The sequence below is a fragment of the Oryctolagus cuniculus genome, chromosome 6 (genome assembly GCF_051225735.1).
Source record: "Oryctolagus cuniculus isolate XC-2025 breed Fujian yellow rabbit chromosome 6, ASM5122573v1, whole genome shotgun sequence".
Classification (NCBI taxonomy): domain Eukaryota; kingdom Metazoa; phylum Chordata; class Mammalia; order Lagomorpha; family Leporidae; genus Oryctolagus; species Oryctolagus cuniculus.
The window spans coordinates 48852012-48874203 of NC_142872.1; the positions used below are offsets into that span (position 1 = coordinate 48852012).

The 22192-nt window shown below is 44.3% G+C and overlaps 1 protein-coding gene and 1 long non-coding RNA gene across 19 annotated transcripts in view; one reads left to right on the top strand and one right to left on the bottom strand.

The window, feature by feature from the left end:
- The window catches only part of LOC138850056 (uncharacterized), a 160932-nt gene extending 141980 nt beyond the window's left edge, over positions 1–18952 (top strand). For 4 of the 8 annotated variants that reach the window (XR_016235460.1, XR_016235459.1, XR_016235453.1 and 1 more), the window contains 2 exons: positions 16123–16282; positions 17055–18952. This is a non-coding gene — a long non-coding RNA (uncharacterized LOC138850056). Of the gene's footprint in view, positions 1–12187; positions 12372–16119; positions 16283–17054 lie in introns of all 8 variants that reach the window. The other 4 variants (XR_016235454.1, XR_016235457.1, XR_016235455.1 and 1 more) reach the window with 3 other exon arrangements.
- The window catches only part of ATP10B (ATPase phospholipid transporting 10B (putative)), a 356253-nt gene that overhangs the window by 3400 nt on the left and 330661 nt on the right, over positions 1–22192 (bottom strand). For 10 of the 11 annotated variants that reach the window (XM_089335037.1, XM_089335035.1, XM_089335038.1 and 7 more), the window contains 6 exons: positions 21491–21567; positions 19457–19582; positions 14942–15142; positions 12369–12449; positions 11215–11319; positions 3554–3741 (listed from right to left, as the gene is read on the bottom strand). In XM_089335037.1, the coding sequence (XP_089191163.1) occupies positions 3554–3741; positions 11215–11319; positions 12369–12449; positions 14942–15142; positions 19457–19582; positions 21491–21567 (778 nt within the window). Of the gene's footprint in view, positions 1–3553; positions 3742–4744; positions 4846–11214; positions 11320–12368; positions 12450–14941; positions 15143–19456; positions 19583–21490; positions 21568–22192 lie in introns of those variants that run through there. The other variant, XM_089335042.1, reaches the window with a different exon arrangement.

The window sequence follows — 22192 nt, forward strand, 5'->3', positions numbered from 1 at the left end:
TCTGGGTTCTGGAGTTTCTGTCTGCTGGAATCTCCTTGCTGTTTGCAGTTGAGGCAGAGGAAGGGGTGAGAAGGTACATGCAGCAATGTGGAGAAGGCATGGGACACTGGGCAACTGCCACCCCACCCCATCTCTAGGTTTTAGTTTCCTCAAGATCTAAGGTCTCTGTGTTTCTAAAAATCTAAAAAAGATGACCCTTCAGAGAGGCCCTCACTCTTCCATTGTGTGCAAGGGGTCTCAGGGCTATAGGCGATCTCATGGAATCTTTCCAATTTTTTCTCAAGTCACCCAGTGGGGTAGAAAGTTTTGGACAGACTGGACTTCTTGCCTGGAAACTGGAATCTTACTTAATCTCTTCTCCATGCTTGCTACCAACAAATACTACCCAAGTGTCCACGAGGGGCAAGTACCTAAGGGAGTAAGCTGTGAACAAGACAGACACTTCTAGTTATAAATGGATGGGGCAAAAGAGATTTTTTGAACACCTGCTCTTATCTGGGATGTCTTCCTTGAGAAATATATACTTAAGCTGAGGACTGAGGTTGATGGAGGTCGGTAGGCAAAGTGGGTGAGAACCCAAACTTGGCTGCAATGGGAAACATGTAGAGCAGGGAAATTAGGACCCAAAGGGTGTGGGAGAAACAGAGAAGTTAGGACAGTGGGCCACAGGTCTGTTTTTATGATTTCCTGTACAGGTATTGGAAAGCCCTCAGATAGTGATAAGTAGGCAAGATGAGCACATCTTTATAATGGACAACGATAAATGACCAAGTAGCAGACAACTGTAGTAATGTAGGGTGAAAGGGTTATAGCCTATCTGTGGTAACAGCTGTAGAAGTGGAGAAAGATGGGTTTCAGAAATCCATAGTAGGTGGAAGTGCCAGAACTTGGTGATAGGCAAGATGTGGCCTGGGAAGGCAGTGGAGGGTGGCCCAGGTGTTTGGGCCCCAGCACCTGGCTTCGGATCAGCGCAGTGTGCCGGCTGCAACGCTCTGGCCCTAGTGGCCACTTGAGGGGTGAACCAACGGGAAAAAGTAACACCTTTCCCTCTCTAACTCTGCCTGTTAAAAAAAAAAAAATACAGGTAACGTGAAGAATGGCTCCCATAGGTCTCTGTTGGTCCTGGGGTGGCACTGTGACAGGAGCAGGTTTCTGAGAAGGTGGGTGGAGATGCAGGATGGAATCATGAAGTACGTTAGAGACGTCTCATTGTCCTCATCCTTAATCTTCCCGGTGCAGAAAGATGCACCTGGAAGTCAGATAAGGGGTTTGGCTTAGGAATGTAGAGTGAAGACTGATTGGCTAAAAATGATTTCTAAATCCACAATAGTGAGGGCCATGGTTATGGCGGAAACCTAGGGCCAAGGGTGAACATGCACCATGTCAGCAAAGGACAGAAAGGAGGAAATGTAGGGAAACAACAAAACACAGGACTGTGCCTGGCACCCTTCCCTTGGCTTCGGTGGCTTTCCAGAGACTGTTATACTACATTGCAGCTAGGCAAGAAGCTGTGCTGTATCATCAGTGTGTTGGGGACTTTTGTCTCAGCTGAGATAATTTACGAGTACTTCGGTTTCTAGTTTAAGAGTTTTGTGCTGTCCTTTTATATTGATTGCATGAATTAGACCAAGCTTAACTGAGGTCATGGTTAGTGGGCTAATTATCATAAGCTTGATGAGCAACATCGATCTCTATTACAATAAATGCAGCTTATAACTTTAAGTGAACACACTTTTCTACAGCAAACATCCTATCATGTAGATTTCTATATACAAACAGCAATTGCTCATGGTTACAGTCAATCTGTAGAAGTATTAATCATGTTACTATCAGAGACAATCACTTTGCCTTTCTGAGTGAACAGAATTGAATAGAAATCTAACTTTTACTATAGAATAAGCAAATATTTAACTTACATGTTACAGCAACCATCAAATAACTGCTAATTTTTCCCAATGTCCCCACATCTGTTCCACAGCTGGAACGGGGCATGCCTCGCTGACCTTGGCTCCAAGGATGTTACTTTAAGCGAGATAAATGATATGACTCCTTCCATACCCCACATAAGATGAAGAACAGAGGAGTGTAGTGCTGGGCCAGTGGTGATCACAACATGCTTGACTTCCCAAGTGGGGACAGAAATAACACACACCTTAGATGTCCCTTTGCATTGTCAGCATGATTCTCATGGCCCCTGCGAGGGCCCTTCTTTCTAGGGGTAGGGCTGGAGAAGGGAAAGATAGGGTGGAGAGGGACATATGTACCCTGAGGCTTGTGTTTTTAAATTTATGTCGTTTGAAAGGCAGAATGAAAGGGAAGGAGAGCTAGAGAGAGAACTTGCATCCTCTGTTTCACTCCCCACATGACTATAACCAATTCAACTGGGCCAGGCTGAAAGGCGGAATACCAGCCAGATCTCCAATGGGGGTGGCAGGAGCCTAAGTACATGGACCATCTTCTACTGCTTTGCTAGGTGCATTAGCAGGGAGCCACATCAGAAGAACAGCTGGGACTTGAATGGGCATTCTGATGTGGGGGTGAGTAGCACAGGTGGTGGCTTAACATGCTGTGCCACAACACTGCCCATTGGGTTTGTCACTGCTCTGCACTCTCAGTTCTTCAGGGCAATGCTATCTGCCGGCTTGGTATTTTCCTCCTTGGACTCTGCAGCAGACGTCAGTGTTGAGAGGAGGCTCAGGAGAAGGACACAGATGCCAGAATAGACTGAATAGCACCAAGCTTACGCAGGGAGCCAGGGTCGCTGTGGGTGCTCTCTGCCTAATTCTGGGACACCCAGAGTTCTGTGCCATGTGGAAGTGTTGATCACAGCTTATTATGATAAAGTGGCCAGAGAAGGGAGGGCAGTGCAATCTTGCCTGTGGGCATATCGTCATCAGATTCACCAACTGCTCACACTGGAGAGCCTAAGCTGGCCCCGGCACAGGGAGCATCTTGCTCTCCGACTGTGGTGAACTTGTGGGCACGTTCTGGTGCCTCTTGACTTTGTCCCATGCACAAGTGGGACTAGAAACACACTTGGGCTTCATTTGGAGCTCACAGAGGTAAAATGAAAGGCAAGGCATGATTGGTGCTAAGGTTATCTGGAAAAGGTGAAAAGAGTTGAGGTTGAAGGTGGCAGAGACATCCCATGAGCGTGGAGGACTGACTTGGCTAACACGGGTTTCGTATGTTAAGTGTGTGTGTTTTAAACACATTAAACTGACCAGTAGACTATGCAGGCAAGATTGACATTTCTGGGATACGGTAAAGTTCCAGAATGCTTCAACCTTTCCTGTGGCAATGATGGGGGGAGGTTAGGAATTAGTACTCTGATTTCACAGAGGTCACCGCTGAAGCTATCCCAGGTTGGGAGACTCGGGTGCCCTGGGACTGAGCTGAGACCAGTGTCCATAGGCTCTTTCCCTGGGTTCCTGGGTCTTTCTCCTTTGTCTTGGGAACAGTAGCCTCAAGGACTCCATTGGGAGGAAACAACTGGGGGATGGGCTTATTAACAGGAGACTGGAAATTCTAGAAATGGCCATAGCACTCAAACCTTGGGAGAAGAGCCGCGGCAGGTGTGAGGAAGCAGACGAGGTAGAACGTAGGGTTTGCCAGCTGCCTTTCCATCACCCAGTAGGGATTGGTGGGGCTGTTGCAGGTGACGCAGACGGCATTGTACAGCAGGGACACCGCGAAGTACATGAGGAAGCTGCCTAGCAGGACGAGCCCGTGGATGACGGTCTGTGGAGAAAGGAGGAGGAAGGGTTGGGAAAGTGCAGGTAACTCAGGAGGCAGCATTCACACTACCAGGCCCAACATGCAGAGAAACATTGTAAAAAGGGGGCAGTGTAAGGAATAGCCAGGTGACCCCTCCCCCGCCCCGCAACTTCTGCCTCACCTGTGACATGGGGAGTAATTTCCATGCTGTTCTTTGCAGTTTTTCCACTAATCTAAACTTCCCAGATAGCTTATTTCTAAAGGTTAGAGAAAAAGGACACTTTGTGTGGCTTTTCTGTATCCCCTTCAGTGTGATGTGTGTGGTGAGCCTATTTTTCCCTGATGAGGCAAGGGCTTATTTTCAAAGCAGTGTGGTGTTCATTTCTCTAGGCTTAATTTCTCTAGGCTTACTTTGGCTGCTTTGTGCTTCTCTTTCTCTGCTCTTGTCTTTGAAACTTGCATAACTGCATAACTTGATTTTCTCTCCCTACACTGGGGAGTTAGATGTACCATCTCTGTTCTTTGGGAGTTGACACAGTATTGTGCCAAGTTTGTGAGGATCATTCCCTCTTTTTGAAATGCCCAAGACCTTTATCCTATTTTAACTGTTCATCCCATTTTCCACAAACTTTGTCAAGAGGGAGATAGGGTATGAATTTATTTATCTTGGCACAAAAGAAGTTTTGACATCCCAGCACCGCTTTCATCATACACCTTTCCTGTTGATCGTGAAGGATTTTTTGCAGCATTGTTTCTGGCACCAAAGGAAGCTCATAATTTTAATTCCATTTTCTAAGAAAGGTCATTTGAAACCTTAAAAAGTAATAATTTAGGCCGGCGCCGTGGCTCAATAGGCTAATCCTCCACCTAGCGGCGCTGGCACCCCGGGTTCTAGTCCCGGTCGGGGTGCCGGATTCTGTCCCAGTTGCCCCCCTTCCAGGCCAGTTCTCTGCTGTGGCCCGGGAAGGCAGTGGAGGATGGCCCAAGTGCTTGGGGCCTGCACCCCGTGGGAGACCAGAAGAAGCACCTGGCTTCTGCCTTCGGATCAGTGCGGTGCGCTGGCCATTGGGGGGTGAACCCACGGCAAAGGAAGACATTTCTCTGTCTCTCTCTCACTGTCCACTCTGCCTGTCAAAAAAAAAAAAAAAAAAGTAATAAAATACTCAGCAGACTCATAGAATGGCAGATGTCCTAAATAGCACTCTGGCCTCAGAATCAGCCCTAAAGGCATTCGGATCTGGCTGAAAAGCCCATGAGAGTATTTCAGGCATGGAAAGCCAAGACACTCTGGCAAAAGATCTCTGCGAGTGAGATCCCAGTGGAAAGAACAGGTCTTCAAAGAAGGAGGTACCATTCTCTGAAGGGAGGAGAGAACCTCCACTTTGACTATGACCTTGTCTAAACAAGATAAGAATCGGAGAACTGAGGGCTTCCATAGCCTTGGAAACTCATGACTGGAGCATAGGGAGATTACTGATGCCATAGACAGGAGTGTCAATTGGTAAAGTCAACAACAGGAGTCACTGTGCACTTACTCCTCATGTAGGATCTCTGTCCTTAATGTGCTGTGCATTGAGATTTAATGCTATAACGAGTACTCAAACAGTATATTTCACTTTGTGTTTCTATGGGGGTGCAAACTGTTGAAATCTTTACTTAATGCATACTAAACTGATCTTCTGTAAAAAAAAAAAATATCAATTCCCAACTTGACTCTCACTGGGATTAAACATGACAATAGGTCTGATCTGATTTCATCATCATTTAAAAATAATCATCTATTATTTTTCACTTTATGTTTCTGTGTGGGAGCAAACTGTTGAAATCCTTACTTAATGTATACTAAGCTGATCTTCTGTATATTAAGATAATCGAAAATGAATCTTGATGTGAATGGAAGGGGAGAGGGAGTGGGAAAGGGGAGAGTTGTGGGTGGGAGGGACGGTATGGGGGGGAAGCCATTGTAATCCATAAGTCGTACTTTGGAAATTTATATTCATTAAATAAAAGTTAAAAAAAGTAATAATTTAAATTTTTTTAAGGAAAGGTTTATTGTTGGGTGGGGGAAGCCTGACGGGCCATGCTGAGAGAGTAAAAGAAGAATCAGGAGGACATGTGTGTGGGAAGCAGGTGCTATCATACCTCTGCAGGGGCAGGGGAAATAGGAGCAGCAACTCCCTTTAGGGTGGGGTGGATGAAGCTGACACCTGTGACTGGGCCATCTGGTCACCTGGCTTATGGCAATGGCTTCATTTAAAAATTTGGTATCATAGGATGTGTACATTACCCAATCAAGGTAAACACATCTATTTCCTTAGTCACTTACTGTTTCTTTAGCGTGACCCTGCTCCAAATACTTGCTTATTTCCTTAAAAACAAAAGGACAGTAGACAGTATGTTTCTACCTATAGTAACAATAGGAATGTTTACTCCTGCTTGCATTCCTCTGCCCAACTTCTGGCACCCACCATGACACTCAACTTCTTGAGACTGTATGTAGGAACAGAACTCGTCTTTCAGTGCTTGGCTTCTTCCACTTCAGGTAATGACCTTCAGCTTCATCCATGGTGTCAGAAGTGACAAGATTCTTTTTTATGGCTGAGTAGTATTTCATCATGTGCATACACCACATTTTCTTTATCCATTTATTAATGGATGAAGACAGGTTGTTTGCATTTCTGGGCTATTGTGAGTTGTGCTACAGTAAAGTTGCATGTGGTAATGTTTCTGGGACAGAAGTTTCATTTCCTTTTGACAGACATCCACTAGTAGGATTGCTGCATCATAGGGGGGTTTCATGTTTAGTTTTGTCAGGAACCTCCCTACTGGTTTTCACAGCGGCTACAATAATCTACATTCTCACTAGCTGTGTGAAATGGTTCCCTTTTCTCCATGTCCTGTCCAGCAATTGTATGAATAACATACCTGTGTACATTACCTTTATTTACCCATTGATAGATAACACGGGTGAGCTAATATGCTGGCCACAGTGAATAGTGGCGCAATGCACACAGGAGTGCAGGTAGCTGTTTGCTCCATGCTTTGATAATATGCAATGGTGAGATAGCTGGATCATATGATAGCTCTAGTTTTCTTTTCTTTTCTTTTTTTTTTTGAGAAATTTCTATTTGCCCTAATGGTGGTACTAATTTACATTCACATCCCCTTTCTCTCAAATGACAACATTTTTTTTTTTTTGACAAAACCATTCTGAGTACGATGCTGTCTCCTTGTACTTCACTTTGCAGTTTCCTGATGACTAGGGGTGTTGATTTCTTCATACATACTGTAGATCATTTGTGTGTATTCCCCTCACTTGGCTATTTTTAAATCAGATTTTTTTCATTGCATATGTTTAGCTTCTTATACTGATACTTGTGTGATTTTCAAAGATGATAGAAGTACAGTATGTCATTGTTAGTGTTTAATATGGCCAATATTCACGACGATGTGTTTAGATGTGTAGGACTTTTCATGCCTTCATTTCTCATTGCACTCTGGCCCCTCCATCTGACATCTTTATTTGTGCTTCCAGTACATCCTTAAGAAACTTGCTTTTGTGGCGACACATTCTCCAGCAATGCTTCAATGGATACAAAATTCTTGTTTGGGTTGTTTTCTTGGAGCATATCTGAGATACATTGCGCTGTCTTCTGGCTTCCATTATTGCTATTGAGAAGTTAAGCAATCTCTTTATGTGTTACTCCTTAGAAGGAAATCTATCACCTACAGCATCTGGGGCAGGTACGTGGCACAGCAGGTAAAGTCATCTCCTGCAATGCCTGGATCAAGTCTCAGCTACCCTACCTTGTTTCATTTCCTTAGTGCTATTTGAGATTCTAATCAAATGTACATTAGGTCTTTCCAACGGTCATTCTTCTTTGTCTATCTTTTATTTTCATATTTCCTCTGGTTCATTTCTGTTGACCAATTTCATAATTCTTCGATGTTTCCAATTTCCTATCAAGCCAACCATTGAAACTTATAGTACATGTTTCTTAATGTCCTATTTGGTATCTTTTCAAATAAAACAGGCTTATTTGTATTGTTTATCAATTTTTCAAGCTATCTTACTTTTTCTCGATTTCCTTAGACATAGTCAACATAGCTTTTCTGTAGTATATATCTGATAATTCTCCAGTTGCAATATGTTTTTTTGATCGTTCTTGTTCATGAGTTCTTATTCAAAAATGGAGCTTACAAAAAAATATGTGATGCCTATTGTCCTCAAGAAATTAGGCAGAATGAGAGAGTTAGGATAAAGGTTTCTTGATCCAGGAAGGATTTATTTATGTACTCTACTGAAAAAAAAAAAAAAAACTTGGGCTATTTCCTTTTCTCATACATAGACGCAAAATGGAATGCCATAATACCTTTCTTGAACATCAATGGCTGTCTCTGATTTCATTATCCAAGTAATCTGTCATAACACGTTCTGCAACTCAAGTTAGACTGAGTAAGCCAAGAGTATTATCAGTCTTGGATTCAGAAATCTCCAAGAGTGTCGGGTTTTATTGGCTACCATTTTACTGCTTGTTTCTAATTTAAATACAGACCACATTCTCTGATAACAAGGTAAGACTTTTAGGAATTTGAAAATGATAGGCTTAATTTTTTTACTTGCAAGAAAGTTCCTGGGTCTGCTGATTCACTCCTCAAATGTCTGGGACTGGGCTGGGAAGAAACCAGGAGCCAGGAACTCTGTAGGTCTAACATACAAGTGGCAGGGACGAACTACCTTGGCCATCTCTGGGTGCCTCCTGTGGTGCATATTAGCCAGAAGACTGGAATTTTGAGTGGAGCCAAGACTTGAAAGCAGACACTCGGATAAGGAACTCAGATGCCCTAATCAGAGATGTCACAGCTAGGCCCAGCATCCATGCTGAGCAGCATTTTATATATCAGATCAAATGTTACCATTTAATCAAAATTTTGCCCTGTCCACTAAAAATAAGTTCATCTATGAGTATATCGGGTTTTCAGAGTTCTGTATTTCCTAGATAAAAAAAAAATTCAGTATGATAATTTGCTTTAGATTTTGTTAAAAGGCAAATTGAATCTATTTAAAAATAGTGATGTTTGAATTATTTTGAATATATTATTTTGCATTTTTCCCTTCATTTTCTTTGCTTTTATCTTTGTTTCCAACATCTCTGTTTTCCTCATTCCTTTAGTGATAAACCTTAAGCTTGTTTTTTCTTTTCTTTTTTTTTTAATTTAGAAAGAATGGGGGAGAGACAGAGAAATCTTCTATCCGTGGTTAACTCCCCAGAGGGCCACATGGCCAGGGCTGGGCCAGGTTGAAGCCAGGAGCTTCTTCAGGGTCTCCTGTATAGGTGACAGGGTCACAAACACTGGGGCCATCCTCTGCTACTTTTTCCAGGTGCATTACTATGGACCTGGATTGGAAGTGGAGCAGCTGGGCCCGAACAAGTGCCCATATGAGATGCTGGCAGCTTTACACACTATGCTACAACAGCAGCTCCAGACCTTAAGTTTTTAAGGCACTAAATAAATGAATTCTCATATGTAAACATGTAGGTAAAGTTATATTTCCATTCTATTTATGATCAAGGATTTAACATAAAATACCAGTTGTATACCAGCATGTTTCTTAGAGTTTTTTGCTTTTCTTTGCTAAAGTAAATGATTCTGTAGTGAGGATCTGTAAGGTCTTTGAAGATAATCACTCCATTGTCTACCTTTTAAAATGTCTTTCAATTTGATATTTTTTGAGATAAGATACTTTTAATTTACAATCTAGTCAATGGTTTAATAGCCTTTTTAAAATAAGGAGACCAACAAATAGGAAAAAGTCTTCTGGCTTCTTTTAATTGTCAAAGTAACTTGTTCATAGCCTCTACTAGCCTTGAGGATCATCCTTGTGTCTTTTGACTTAGTGCCATTTCAGTATGAAACACCCAGGCCATAGAGCCGAATTTATTTTGAATAATTTTTATGCTCAATGATTCTTCAGAAATTGCTTCACTACCATTACTTTCTTCTCCTGTGATCTGTGCAGGCTGGGGTTATTTATTCTATCCACCCATCCTTTTAATTTTTCATATTTGTGTAGCATTCCAGCAGAGTTCCCAATTTGACAGTTTTCTTCTGTATGCTGTCTGATCTAAAATGGATCTCAAAAATGGCATATGTAATGTCAATGATCTTTCATTCCATAAGAGCTCACTCTCGTAAGTGGAGTAATTTGAATGCAGTAGTAAATGGGTCCCAAGTCTGCCCATGACACTGAGGGGCATCCTTTTCTTTCTCAGCCTGCCTCGTGATACACTCGCACCTGATTTGATCCCCTGTGCTGCAGTCTCATTTGGTGTCAGGTCCATGAAGTTTATCCTGTACTTAAACTTGGCTATGCCTTTCTTGGTTTTACCACTTGGTTCCATCTGTTCTGTCACTGGCATTTGTTGGAGCAGAAGGGGTTTTCAAAATGGGAACTCGATGACCCAGAATGTCCCATGGGTCTTCTTACAAGCACTGCCCAGCTGGTCACAGCTTGCTTTAGTTTATGATGGTCACGGTGAGAGGTGGGAGCAGAAGTTTCACTGCAGAATGTACGAACATGTTGGGCTGACTTGGGGCACTTCTCCACATTTTTAATACATAGGCTTCCAAAAAGAGTCATTGCAGTTGGGCTAAAGGATCAATATTTCTGGAATATGGTCTCCTTATCTTTTCACACTATTAGATTGGCAGGGTTCCAAACTTGCTTTTATCTTGAACTGCTGGGGCAAGTTTCTCACCTTTATTTTATCGATAAAATAAATAGGTATAATGGAAATAAGATGGAACAATAAATTTTGGTGATCACTTATACTGTGTGGATGCCAGAGTTGATAATGATATACTTCAAAATGATGAAAATAAATTTTTAATGTTCCTATCACAAAAAATGAGGTGATGGATAGGTTATTTGATTGAATCTGTTCTATATTTTTATCTACATATAACATTTTGTCTCATAGACAAATAATAGATATTAAGTTTATTTAACACAAAGAGCTCTTGGAGGCTAAAGGAGATCATATGTGTAAATCATGCAAATAGGTGCCCAGGATATAATGTTACGCTCTTTGCTTTAGAAGAATTCAATAAATATGCCAGCAGTGCCTTTTTAGGAATCAAAGTGTGATATTTGGACATGTTTGGGTTGCAGTGAGCTGGAGGCAGAAATCTATTATTTCACTTCCAAATTAGATGGGGAGCATTCCTGCCTAACACAGCAGCAAGTATGGTCTTCCCAGTGTTTTCTTTAGCAACATCATTCATTTTGCAACTAATTTGGGATGCTAGTTTGATCATCCTGATTAGATGCTAAGCAAATTGAGGTGACGAATTCTACCAACTTTACCTCTTGGCTCCCTATACAAATGGGACACCCAATGGATCTATAGAATGGAGTGAGACAACACGGATATCTAAATGTAGTCAATGGATAGGAATGCAATTTTTAAGCCAAAGGGGCTCTGGGACCCTTACCCAGGTCTTCATTTCCATTGCCTGGTGCAGGAGGATTGTGGTGAGGGAGACAGTGTTGATCGGGGTCCCAAAGGTGAAGACATCAATATCGGAGCCCTGGTAGGTCTGCAGAGGAAGAGGTGGGAATTGTGAGATGCGCTCATGGGAGCAATGAATATAAAGCATCCGGGAGAGGAGGAATCCCACTGCCATCTATGTGAAACTGACCCAAGGAACTAACTAAAATGAATAGGTGACTATGATATTCAAAAACATGTGTGCCTACGGTGGCTAGGATGCGGGCTGAAAACCAGCGTGGGATGGCCGAACACAGGATGGACTGGGTGCTGTGCCAATAGCTGAGGATACTTCTTTATCTATGCTCGAGGAATTTGCCATCTATTTGGCAGGGGTCAATGCTATTATAGAGGCCAGTAGCAGGCATCCTAGGAACACAGAATGGCGGCTGTATCAGCTGCAATTATGGTCAAAGGAGTTAATTACTTGAAAAGAGAAGGCAAATGCACTCAAGGCCTAGGTCAGTTGGCACATGGAGGGCTGAAGAGAAAGACAGCATAGCCCTGGCTGGGCAGAGTGCTGCAGAACAAAGTACAGGATGCCTACCCCTCCCCGCTGTGCCCCAGTGCTGATTGGGCACCAATTACACTATATTTTGGTCCCCTGTTGAGGAGGGGTATGCCTGGCTTCTCACTGGTGACCCAGAGCTCGGACGGCAGCCTTTGCTCTTATGTAACTGCTATATATCTAAGCTAGTAAGTCATTTCTGATGATCAGAACTTGCAGCCTAAATGCTTGCTGCTTTGAGCTTACAAGCACAAATCAATATAAATCAAAGGATCCAAGGTCAAACACCTTCGATGGTCAGGCAGAAAGTAGTACTTGGGAGGGGCTGGGCAAATTGGAGAACATGTGCTGGATCTTTGCCCTGAGGGGAAAGGGACCCAGTGTCAGGGTAGCTTTTTGTTTTTCAAAGGTCACCAGAAATGATAAAATCTTGGTAAAATGCTCTGACTTCCCAAAGACCTTGGGTTGGATGCGGGCTGCAGTCCAATTCATGTGAGGCTTCACTCCACAAGTACCCACAAAGACATGACCAATACCAGGAGCAGCCCCACATGCAATGTGCACGGTTACAATACAACTAAACGACTTACCAGGTAAGGAATGAAGAAACAGACGAGGCTTTGGTAGAAAGCGTCCACCATGGAGATCCAGAACGTCCACACAGTGTAGCACTGTGGGGAGAGAGCACAGCCACGCTTACCATCATCAAAGTGAGCCACAGTGCTCCGCGGGCACCTTTGTGTGTGTGGTGATGGAACACAACGTGGCACTCAGTGTCTCTTACGTGACTAAACCCCAGCAGGCAACGTGGTACCATGGGTGAAGCCACCACTTAGGACTTCTACATCCCATTCCCGTATCTCACATTGGAGTGCCGGGTTTGTGTTCCAGCCATTCTGTTTCCAACCCACCTAACACGTTGAGAGAAATCAGTGGAAGATGGCCCAAAATACTTCTGTGTCTGCCACCTATGTGGGAGATCCAGATGGAGTTGTGGGCTTAGGTCTTCAGCCGGGCTCAGTCCTGGCTGTTATAGGCATCTGCAGAGTCAGCCAGTACATGGAAGACTGATCTGCCTTTCATATAAATACATAAATCTTTTTAAAAAAAGTTACTGAACTCTAAATACTGGTTTTCTCTTACATAAAATTGGGGTAAAATCAAAGCCACCTATATTCTTGGGGCGCAAGAAGACTAAATGTAACTGTGTTTTAGTACCATAGTAATTATGCTTCACATCTATTGCTACTACAAGCTTGGCAGGTGTAGAGATTCTAAGGTTTCTAAGTGACTCTGCAAGGGAGATCCCAAGCACAGCCAGGATGATGGACTTCTGACAAACAGCTGAGTGGCTTCAGAGACAAACCTTATTTTGTGGTTCACTGTTTGCCTTCCCGGGGAAAAGGGAAACATTTTGTTTTGTTTTCCACAAATTTTATTATATGTTTTGTTAGTCAGCCCAAGATGAAGAATTCCCAACCATCGATTCAGTGCAGCAGGGACTGGGAACTCAATGCAGGCCTCCCATGGAGGGGGCAGGAGGCAGGGCTGGGTTTTGAGCCCACCTATGCCCATATGGGATGCTCAGTGACTGTTTCTGCCACATTGACTTTTGTTAATGGTAGGTGTTCCAGCAACAGGCTACATAGCAAGAGTGCCTACTGGAAGGGTAAAATGAGAAGAAGCCAACATCCACATGTGGCACCAGCACATCTCTCTGTCACACTGCTGCCTTCCTCACCTCTTCAGCCTTTGTACTGGGACTGGGCTTGGGTCTCTGTTGCCTGTCCACAGTCATGAGCTCTCAAACACCACACCTGCTTTGTCCTCCTTTCCCAGATGCAAAGATACTCCCCGGCATTTGGGAGTCCCTTTTCACAGAGCTCCCTTTCAAGGTGCTCAGCATCCCATTCTTTCTTTTTAAAGATTTATTTATTTATTTATTTGAAAGGTAGAGTTATACAGGGAGAGAGAGATCCTCCATCTGTTGGTTCACTCCTCTAATGGCCAAAATGGCTGGAGCTGTGCCCCTCTGAAGCCAGGAGCTCCTTCCCTGTCTCCCACATGCGTGCAGGGGCCGAAGGCCTTGGGTCATCCTCTACTGCTTTCCCAGGCCAGAGCAGAGAGCTGGATCAGAAGTGGAGCAGCCGGGACTCAAACCAGCGCTCATTTGCGATGCCGACACTGCAGGCAGCAGCTTTACCTGCTATGCCACAGTGCTGGCCCCTGGGCATCCCTCGTCTCCTCCATCCAGCCTCCTTGCTGGTGCCTGTGTCAGTCTGACCACCTGTAGTGCATGCTATCTGACTTCTTCAAACCATGTAGGGCTGGGGCCGGTGCTGTGGTGTAGGTGGTCAAGCTCTGCTTGTAGCACTGGTATCCCCATATAGGTGCCAGTTCAAGTCCTGGCTGCTCCTCTTCTGATCCAGCTCTCTGCTTAGGGCCTGGGAAAGCAGTAGAAGATGGCCCAAGGCCTTGGGCCCCTGCATCTGCACCTGCATAGGAGACCCAGAAGATCCTGGCTCTTGGCTTTAGATTGGCTCAACTCTGGCTGCTGAAGCCATTTGGGAAGTGAACCAGTGGATAGAAGACCTCTTTCATGCCTCTCCATCTGTCTGTCTGTAACTCTGCCTCTCAAATCTTGAAAAAAAAAAACCACACATGGGGCTATGGTGTGGCCTCTCTGGGCCTTCTTGCAAGTTGCTGGATGACTTCTGAGGCATTCTTAAAAGGTCATTAGATTCAAATCAGTTGGAGCCCCCACATAATCTTGTTCCAGGTTTTGCCTTTCCTGATATGCAGTAGAAACCAGTATATAGTGGCTGATTACCCCTGATGAGCCTGCTGGTGGTTACTACCAGGGCCTTCTCACCCTGGGCCTGGGTACTCTGTCGATGCACCTCAAGACTGGGGCCTGCAGAGGGGGATGGGATCCTTATATATACACCCTTGCCCCCTTCCACCAGCGTAGTGACATATTAACATACGATATAACGAACACATGATTAAAAATACTCATGGGTCTGCTTCAACACCCTCAGCAACAAATGGGCCAGGAAACTGGAGAAGGAGTACTCAGTCACGGGAGAGGAAATGGCAGGACCCGGGGTGGGGGTCGGGGAGCAGCTGTGGCCGCCGCCCTCTGCCCTCGAAAGCCTCTTACCTCGGAGTTCTGGCCGCTCTTGTAGAGCTCGGGCAGTGCCAGCAGCGTCTCTGCAGAGACGTCTTTATCGAGGATTCCGAAGATGAGGGGCGGCAGGGAGGTAAAGAAGAGGTTGAAGAAGATCATCTGCCAGTAGTCGATCATGGTGGAGCCAGAGAACCCACAGAAGAACTGGTACCAGAAGAGCAGCGTGACGTAGCACTGCGGACAGAGCAGAGGCCTGCTGAGCGAGGCTCCCGCGGGCGGTCGAGTGCTCCCGCGAGTCCCCTCCACCCTGGGGACTGGGCTCTCCTCCGTCCTCACAGGCAGGGCTGTGGAGAAGGACCAAGAGGACTCTGATCCTTAGAGCAGTGGCTGCTGTTAGGACGTCTACTATCAGTCATGTTCTTCCCTAGCTGAAGGGGGCGGTTAAGTGAGCAGACAGAGTTCCCACTTCTGTCCTGTACTAGCTCTGTGACCTTGGGTACACAGCTCAACGTCTCTGAACTTCATTTTGTCAGCACTGGGGGGGGTGGTGGACAGCAGTGCTTGGAGCGTGGCTGGGGACACACGAAAGCAACAGAAAGGACTGGCATAGAAGAGAGGCTGGGAGAGAAACTGAGCCATGAGAGGGGACCTGGGGGGAAGATGACCTCACTAGAAGGCTCGCCTGACAGTACTTGGTGCCGTTGAAATATTCTGTCATTTTTTTTTATTTGAAACAGACAAATCCAGAGATGTTCTATCTGCTGTTTTACTCTACAAATGCCCACAGCAGCCAGGGCGAGGCCAGGCTGAAGCCAGGAGCTTGGAACCTGATCTGATTCTGCTGTGTGGACAGCAGAGACCCAAGTATTTGAACCATCACTTCTGCTGGCCAGGGTGCACGTTAGCAGGAAGCAGAGGCACTGGAACTGAAACCAGTCTCTTCAGTGTGGGATGTGGGCAGCCCCAGCAGTTAGCTTTTATTTATTTATTTTTTAATTATTGGAAAGGCAGTGTATGGGAGCAAAAGGCAGATACACACACAAACTCCCACACACACATCTTCATCTGCTGGTTCACTCTGCAGATCATTGAAACACCCAGGGCTGGGACAGGCCTGAACCAAGAGCCTAGAACTCTATCTGGGTCTCCCACATGGGTGGCAAAGGATCCAAGCACTGAGGTCTCTTCGACTGATTTGCCTGTTGCATTAGCAGGAAATTGGATCAGAAGCAGAGCTGCCAGGACAGGAACCAGCACTCTGGTATGGGATACCAGTGTTGAAAGTGGCAGCTTAACACTGCCCCTCCCCACCAAGGTTAACCACTTTGGCGACTGCCTGTCACAGGATACTTCGCAAATGGCTAACTCCGAAGGGTAAGTAGATCTTTTGCCTAAATATTACTTCAGTTTTCCTAAAGCTCTTTGCTACTTCAAATCTCCCCACCTGCAGGTGGGCTGGGTCACTGTTACCACTGGCCATGTTGTGGTTTGTTGATGTGACACAGGTCATGAAAGCACGTGGTCCTTGTGTCAGGACTAAGGCGGTAATGCACAGAGACCTGAGAGGTCTTGAAGAAATAATTCAGTAGATTTCATTTCCTAGCTGCTGGGTGGGTGTTATTGTGAAGAAGGGCTTTATTTTTTACTACATGTTATAGTTTATCAGTGAATAATACATTATTTGTGCAGTATGCTCTATAACTTGTCCAAATAAACTTGCGAGGTTATTACATTTATTACGTTAATACAGGTTGAGCATTCCTAAACCAGAAATCTGATTTGTTCTAAAATCCAAAGCTTTTTGAGCATCAATCAGTATAGTCTGCAGATATTTCCAAATCCACAAACATCTCAAATCTCAAATGTTTCTGGTCCCAAGAATTTCACATAAGGGGTATTTACAGGCATTTTGGACAAGGGTAATGAACCCATGCAGTGTACTACATATCGACAATATTAATGTAAGCGCCACTCTGCAGCTGAGCTACTTAGGTTCCGAGCTAGAAAGTGGTCCAAGCAAGATCTTATTTTTCTAAGTGCTTTCTCTTTAACCTTCTGCCTTCCTCCATCCCATCTTTACACAGTGAACCTCTCCCGCACGTATGGCATATAAAGCTGACAACCTCTATTATCTAACCTTTTGCAGAAAACACTTGCTGAGCCAGTGGACTGTCAGCCTCAGGAGGAGAGCGACCATGACTGGTTCCATTCCTGCCCTATACTCAATACGCAGCACTGTTCCTGCCACACAGCCTTCAGTATTGCTTCAGTAACTGAAGTCTTACTCTGGAGTTTGCTATCACAGAGTGCTTCCGCTAGGATCTTGGCATCTTGAAGGGAATGCACTGAACCCTGGAACAGCATCTCTGAGGCTGGATGCCTACCTCCTCCCAAGAAGTTCCAGCACAGCAACTAATTCATTGTTGATTTCAGAGCAGGCAGTGTTTTAATCCTCTCGGAAATTGGTTGCGGATGTAGAAGTCATAGTTCTCTACCCTCTAATTGCAACGAGCAGATCATGCAGCTGGAGTATCGCAACTGCGAGCACGCCACTGGGTGAGAAAGATCGTTAAAGCTCTGAAAGCGAGGCTAGCTGGAAACGTTTCCTTTTCTATTTCACAAATTTAATGCTGAGAAGAGGCTGTGTTCATTCAAAAAAATGACTCCTTTAGATGCCAAAAAAAAAAAAAAAAAAAAAAAACCAACCCAACCCAAAACCAGGGGCTTTTTGTCTTCTAAGGAAACAGTCTTTGACACTCGGAGTGAGTTTCAAGTCAAATGGAGTGACTTGTTTGCATAGACTTGCTGAGACAATCTTACCATCCAGTTGAATGGATTTACACTGTTGTTTGTCATACTGTTTATTTACAGAGACATTGAATTTTTTGTGCGAGGGTGACTCTCAGATTGAACGGATAACTGGGAGAATGGAGCGAGAGACCAAAATAAGTCAATAAAGAAACAAAACTCTGCAATTTTGTAGGCATGCCTTGGCTAATGTGTTTCTCTTCTGCTTTATGCTAAGAGTAATAAGATTCTAGTTGGAGACTCCTGAAGATTATTCCGAGGCCCTTGAACTAGGTAGAAAAGCTTGGCCCTTCATTCCCTCCCTCAGGGCAGCAATGCTGCGACTTCCGACAGTTTGAAGAACTCACTTGGCACAAGCTTCCTTTCAGCCCTTATCAAGAAGACAGCAACCACCATATTCCTTAGACCCAGCATTATCTTTATACCACCGTTTGAGTAGTGATGTGTGCTTTCTGGATCTTGGACACTTTTACTATTTCCACAGGCAGGGAGGATGCTCTCTCACTGCTGTTACTGATGAGCAAAATGAGGCTCAGAGAAGAGTCGGGCAAGACGACAGCCTTGAGGATCTCCTCACCTGAGCATCTTTGCCAACAGGTTTGATAATGTGGTTCCCCCAGCAACTTTGAACAAGGAAAGCCGGTGGTGCCACAGTGCCATGCAGGGCTCGGTTTGAAGCCCTGTGTTCTGGGAGGCACCTTCACCTCCACTCGTCCAAGGCACGGGCTACAACTCTTGGGTGGGAGTGGCTGTCTGGAGAGGAACTTAAGACACTAAATACTCATATCTTCTTCCTTAGAAAATGACACTACTGATAACGTCTAAGGGAAATAGCAACAACACAAACAATAACGGCTCAGTGGGTGTTTGGTGCAGTGGTTAGATTTCCTTTAAGCTGCCCCCTTCCACTCTGGAATGCCTAGGTTCAATGCCGAGCCCCGGCACCTGACCAGCTGCTTGCTGATATAGACCCTGGGAGGCAGCCATGATGGCTCCAGTAATTGGGTTCCTGCCACCCAAATGGGATACTTGGACTAAGCTTATGGCTTCAGCCCCCATCTTCTTGACCACTGTGGGCATCTGGGGATTGAACCAGCAGATGGGAGCTTTTTCTTTAATAAACAAAAATTTGAAGCAAGATTCACTTTATAGAGGGAATATTATAAGACAGTCGCTTTCTCTACAAGCTCTCAATCAATCCTCAAAGCAAATATTAAACTTCAGTTTGTGGAAAAATGGAATGAAAATGTTTCCTTTGATGCAAATATTTTTGACTATGCTTTTTCCCACAATTTGCAGTTTGACCAACTTTTTGAAGATGCTTTATATGTGAAAACAGTACCATTACTACTTTCATTTCACAGATGGTGAAATAGAGGTTTAGGGACATTTCTGGACATGGAAGCCTTAGATTTCAACCAATGTATCTGACTCCAGAGTTCATGTTCTTAGCCATTCATGCTGCTGGCTATGTGCGAGGGGCTTTTCATACAATATTACCCCTTCTTTGAACAATTTGACAAAAATACCAAGTATTACCCCCGTGTGATGAAAGAAGAAACTGAAGCCCCCAAGAAGTGAAGAGTTTTGCCCAAGGTCACGGAATGAGCAAAGGATAACTTCAGAATCCTAAAACCCAGGTCAGCCTGACTGCGTCCTTGTGCTGAGGTGCTTCATCCACCCATGAAGGGAGGCCTGGCTCTGAGTCGGGGACTCCCCCGGCCCTGCAGGGCTACTCACCACGTTTTTATAGAAGTAGTACACCACCATTCTAGCCAGGCGGGAGTAGCACCAGTGGCCGTGCACAAGCAGCAGCTTCTTGAGGTACCTGAAGCGGGAGATGGCGAAGTCGCTGGACATGACGGCCTGGGAGGGGGAGGAGAGACGGCAACTTCTGTGCACAGGCGCCCGTGACCCAGAGTGCCTTGGAGTAGACTTCTTAGGCCAGGTGCATGGCTGGCAGCATCTGTAAGCCCCATTGTTGTTACCTGGTCATTCTTGGGTGATGCTTTGGATTCTGACACCTTAACCTAGTTGCTGGGAAATGCAAACCTCACTAGAATTCAAATCAGGCAGATGAGAAGGGAGCAGAGGTCCAGTCTGGCTCTTTATCTCCATCCATTTTTACCCAATAAATGCTTACTGTGGCTTGGTAGGTATCAAGCTCCATGCTAGGAATGGGATAGTTCACCACATAGAAGGGGGCTTCCATTAGCTATTTCTCAAACCTCCCAATATTTCACTGCCTCTTGTGGCAGGTCATTGGTTCGGTAGCTCTTGTACTCTGAACAAGATACGGTTATAATGCTCTTTTTAAGAGTAGAGGTTTAAGTCGGAGAACTCAAGGGGCTTCCATAGCTTTGGAAACTCATGACTGGAGCATAGGGAGATTACTGATGCCATAGACAGGAGTGTCAATTGGTAAAGTCAACAACAGGAGTCACTGTGCACTTACTCCTCATGTAGGATCTCTGTCCTTAATGTGCTGTGCATTGAGATTTAATGCTATAATGAGTACTCAAATAATATATTTCACTTTGTGTTTCTATGGGGGTGCAAACTGTTGAAATCTTTACTTAATGCATACTAAACTGATCCTCTGTAAAAAAAAAAAAAAAAAAAAAAAAAAGAAAAGAAACTATCAACTCCCAACTTGACTCTCACTGGGATTAAACATGACAATAGGTCTGATCTGATTTCATCATCATTAAAAAAAATCATCTATTATTTTTCACTTTATGTTTCTGTGTGGGAGCAAACTGTTGAAAGCCTTACTTAATGTATACTAAGCTGATCTTCTGTATATTAAGATAATCGAAAATGAATCTTGATGTGAATGGAAGGGGAGAGGGAGTGGGAAAGGGGAGGGTTGTGGGTGGGAGGGACGGTATGGGGGGGAAGCCATAGTAATCCATTATTCGTACTTTGGAAACGTATATTCATTAAATAAAAGTTAAAAAAAAAAAAAAAAAGAGTAGAGGTTTAGAGGTATCCAGTTAAGAATCACAGTCAGGGTATTTCAACTCCCTGTTTTCCTATCGGGAAAACAATCAAGTAATAATCCCGCCAACATTAAATGATGAAATGTCCAACTCAATGCTGGTGTGGGGTAGATACTCAAAGGGTAACACAGAATTCTGTTTTTGGCTTCATGGGCAATGCTGTTCTACTCACATCAACACATTTAGACATTGCCAAGTGTTTATGCAGTTGCTGGGAATGCAACTGTTAGTAAATAAAAAACTATAAAGTGAGGTTTGTTTTAATGGGAGAATTGAACAGATCAAGTTAGTATGCTTCTTCCAAGCTGAATCTTCACTAAATTGTGCGTACCATGAAAGCATGCCAAGCAATTTGTGAGTCAATCTAGTCATTACAACTGAAAAGGCTGTTGAAAAATATTTTCACGTGTCTTTATTTCTATCACTGCTTACCAAGAGCATTGCACCTTGGGGTGTGGGTGTGGGTCATAGGGAGGAAGCACAGACTCCCAGGAAGCCTTGTACCTTCCTGAATGGTTGGGTACTATTTGACTTGAGAATATAGTTATTTCTGGCTTCCATAAAGAAGTGAGGCATCTTGTGATCTCCTTTGATCTTCAAAGGATGGGGCAATGGGGATGTGTTGATGGAGCTCACATACCAGCATTTCCAGAGACAATTCTGTGAGGTTCTCAGGGAAAAGTTCTTCCAGCTCTGTGTAGAATTTCTTAAATCTCCACTAAGGATTAAAGCAGAGTGAACAACAAACAAGAACAGTGCAAAGCAATGATACCTGCATGCCTTCCTGCCCGGATATTCCAATTCCAACATCAGCAGCTTGAATCATGCTTACATCATTTGCTCCATCACCTGAAAGAAGAGAGGTCATGAGATGTTTCTATTCCTGGTCCAGCTACTCAGTGACAATGAAATAGCACTCAAGTATTCCCATTTGCACACCGTTGAATCCTTTTAACAAATCACGAATAACTTTGGCAATCATTGTTACTTGGTCTGAGAGAGAGCTTCTCTCATGGCACACATAGCCCTACTTTTTAAAAATCACATACCCAATATTTATTATGGGTATAATGCTCGGCGTTTGGGATACAATGGTGAACAAGAGACACTTGGACAGTGCTTAAGCTTAAAAAAAGTCCTTTGTAAATGTTACAGTGGAGTTGCTAATGACCAAGTGGATAATTTGAGCAATTCAGGGATTTTTCAAGGATAATCCAGCTTGTGAAGAGACGTGGGAGAATTGGAACTCAAATCTTTCCAATTCTAAGCCAATATGCTTCCCTAACTCAGTCTGGCTCACCATACTGAGCATGTCATGACACCTAGAATATTGTGCTAGCCAAATCGGTGTCAGTGGTGTCCAAGGACAGGTACGATGTTCCATTTTGTTTCTGATTATAGGAAAATGAGACCCCCCCCCCCCCACTGAGTACATTTAGTCACACTGAGTTCCCATTCAATTGAACTAAGTTGT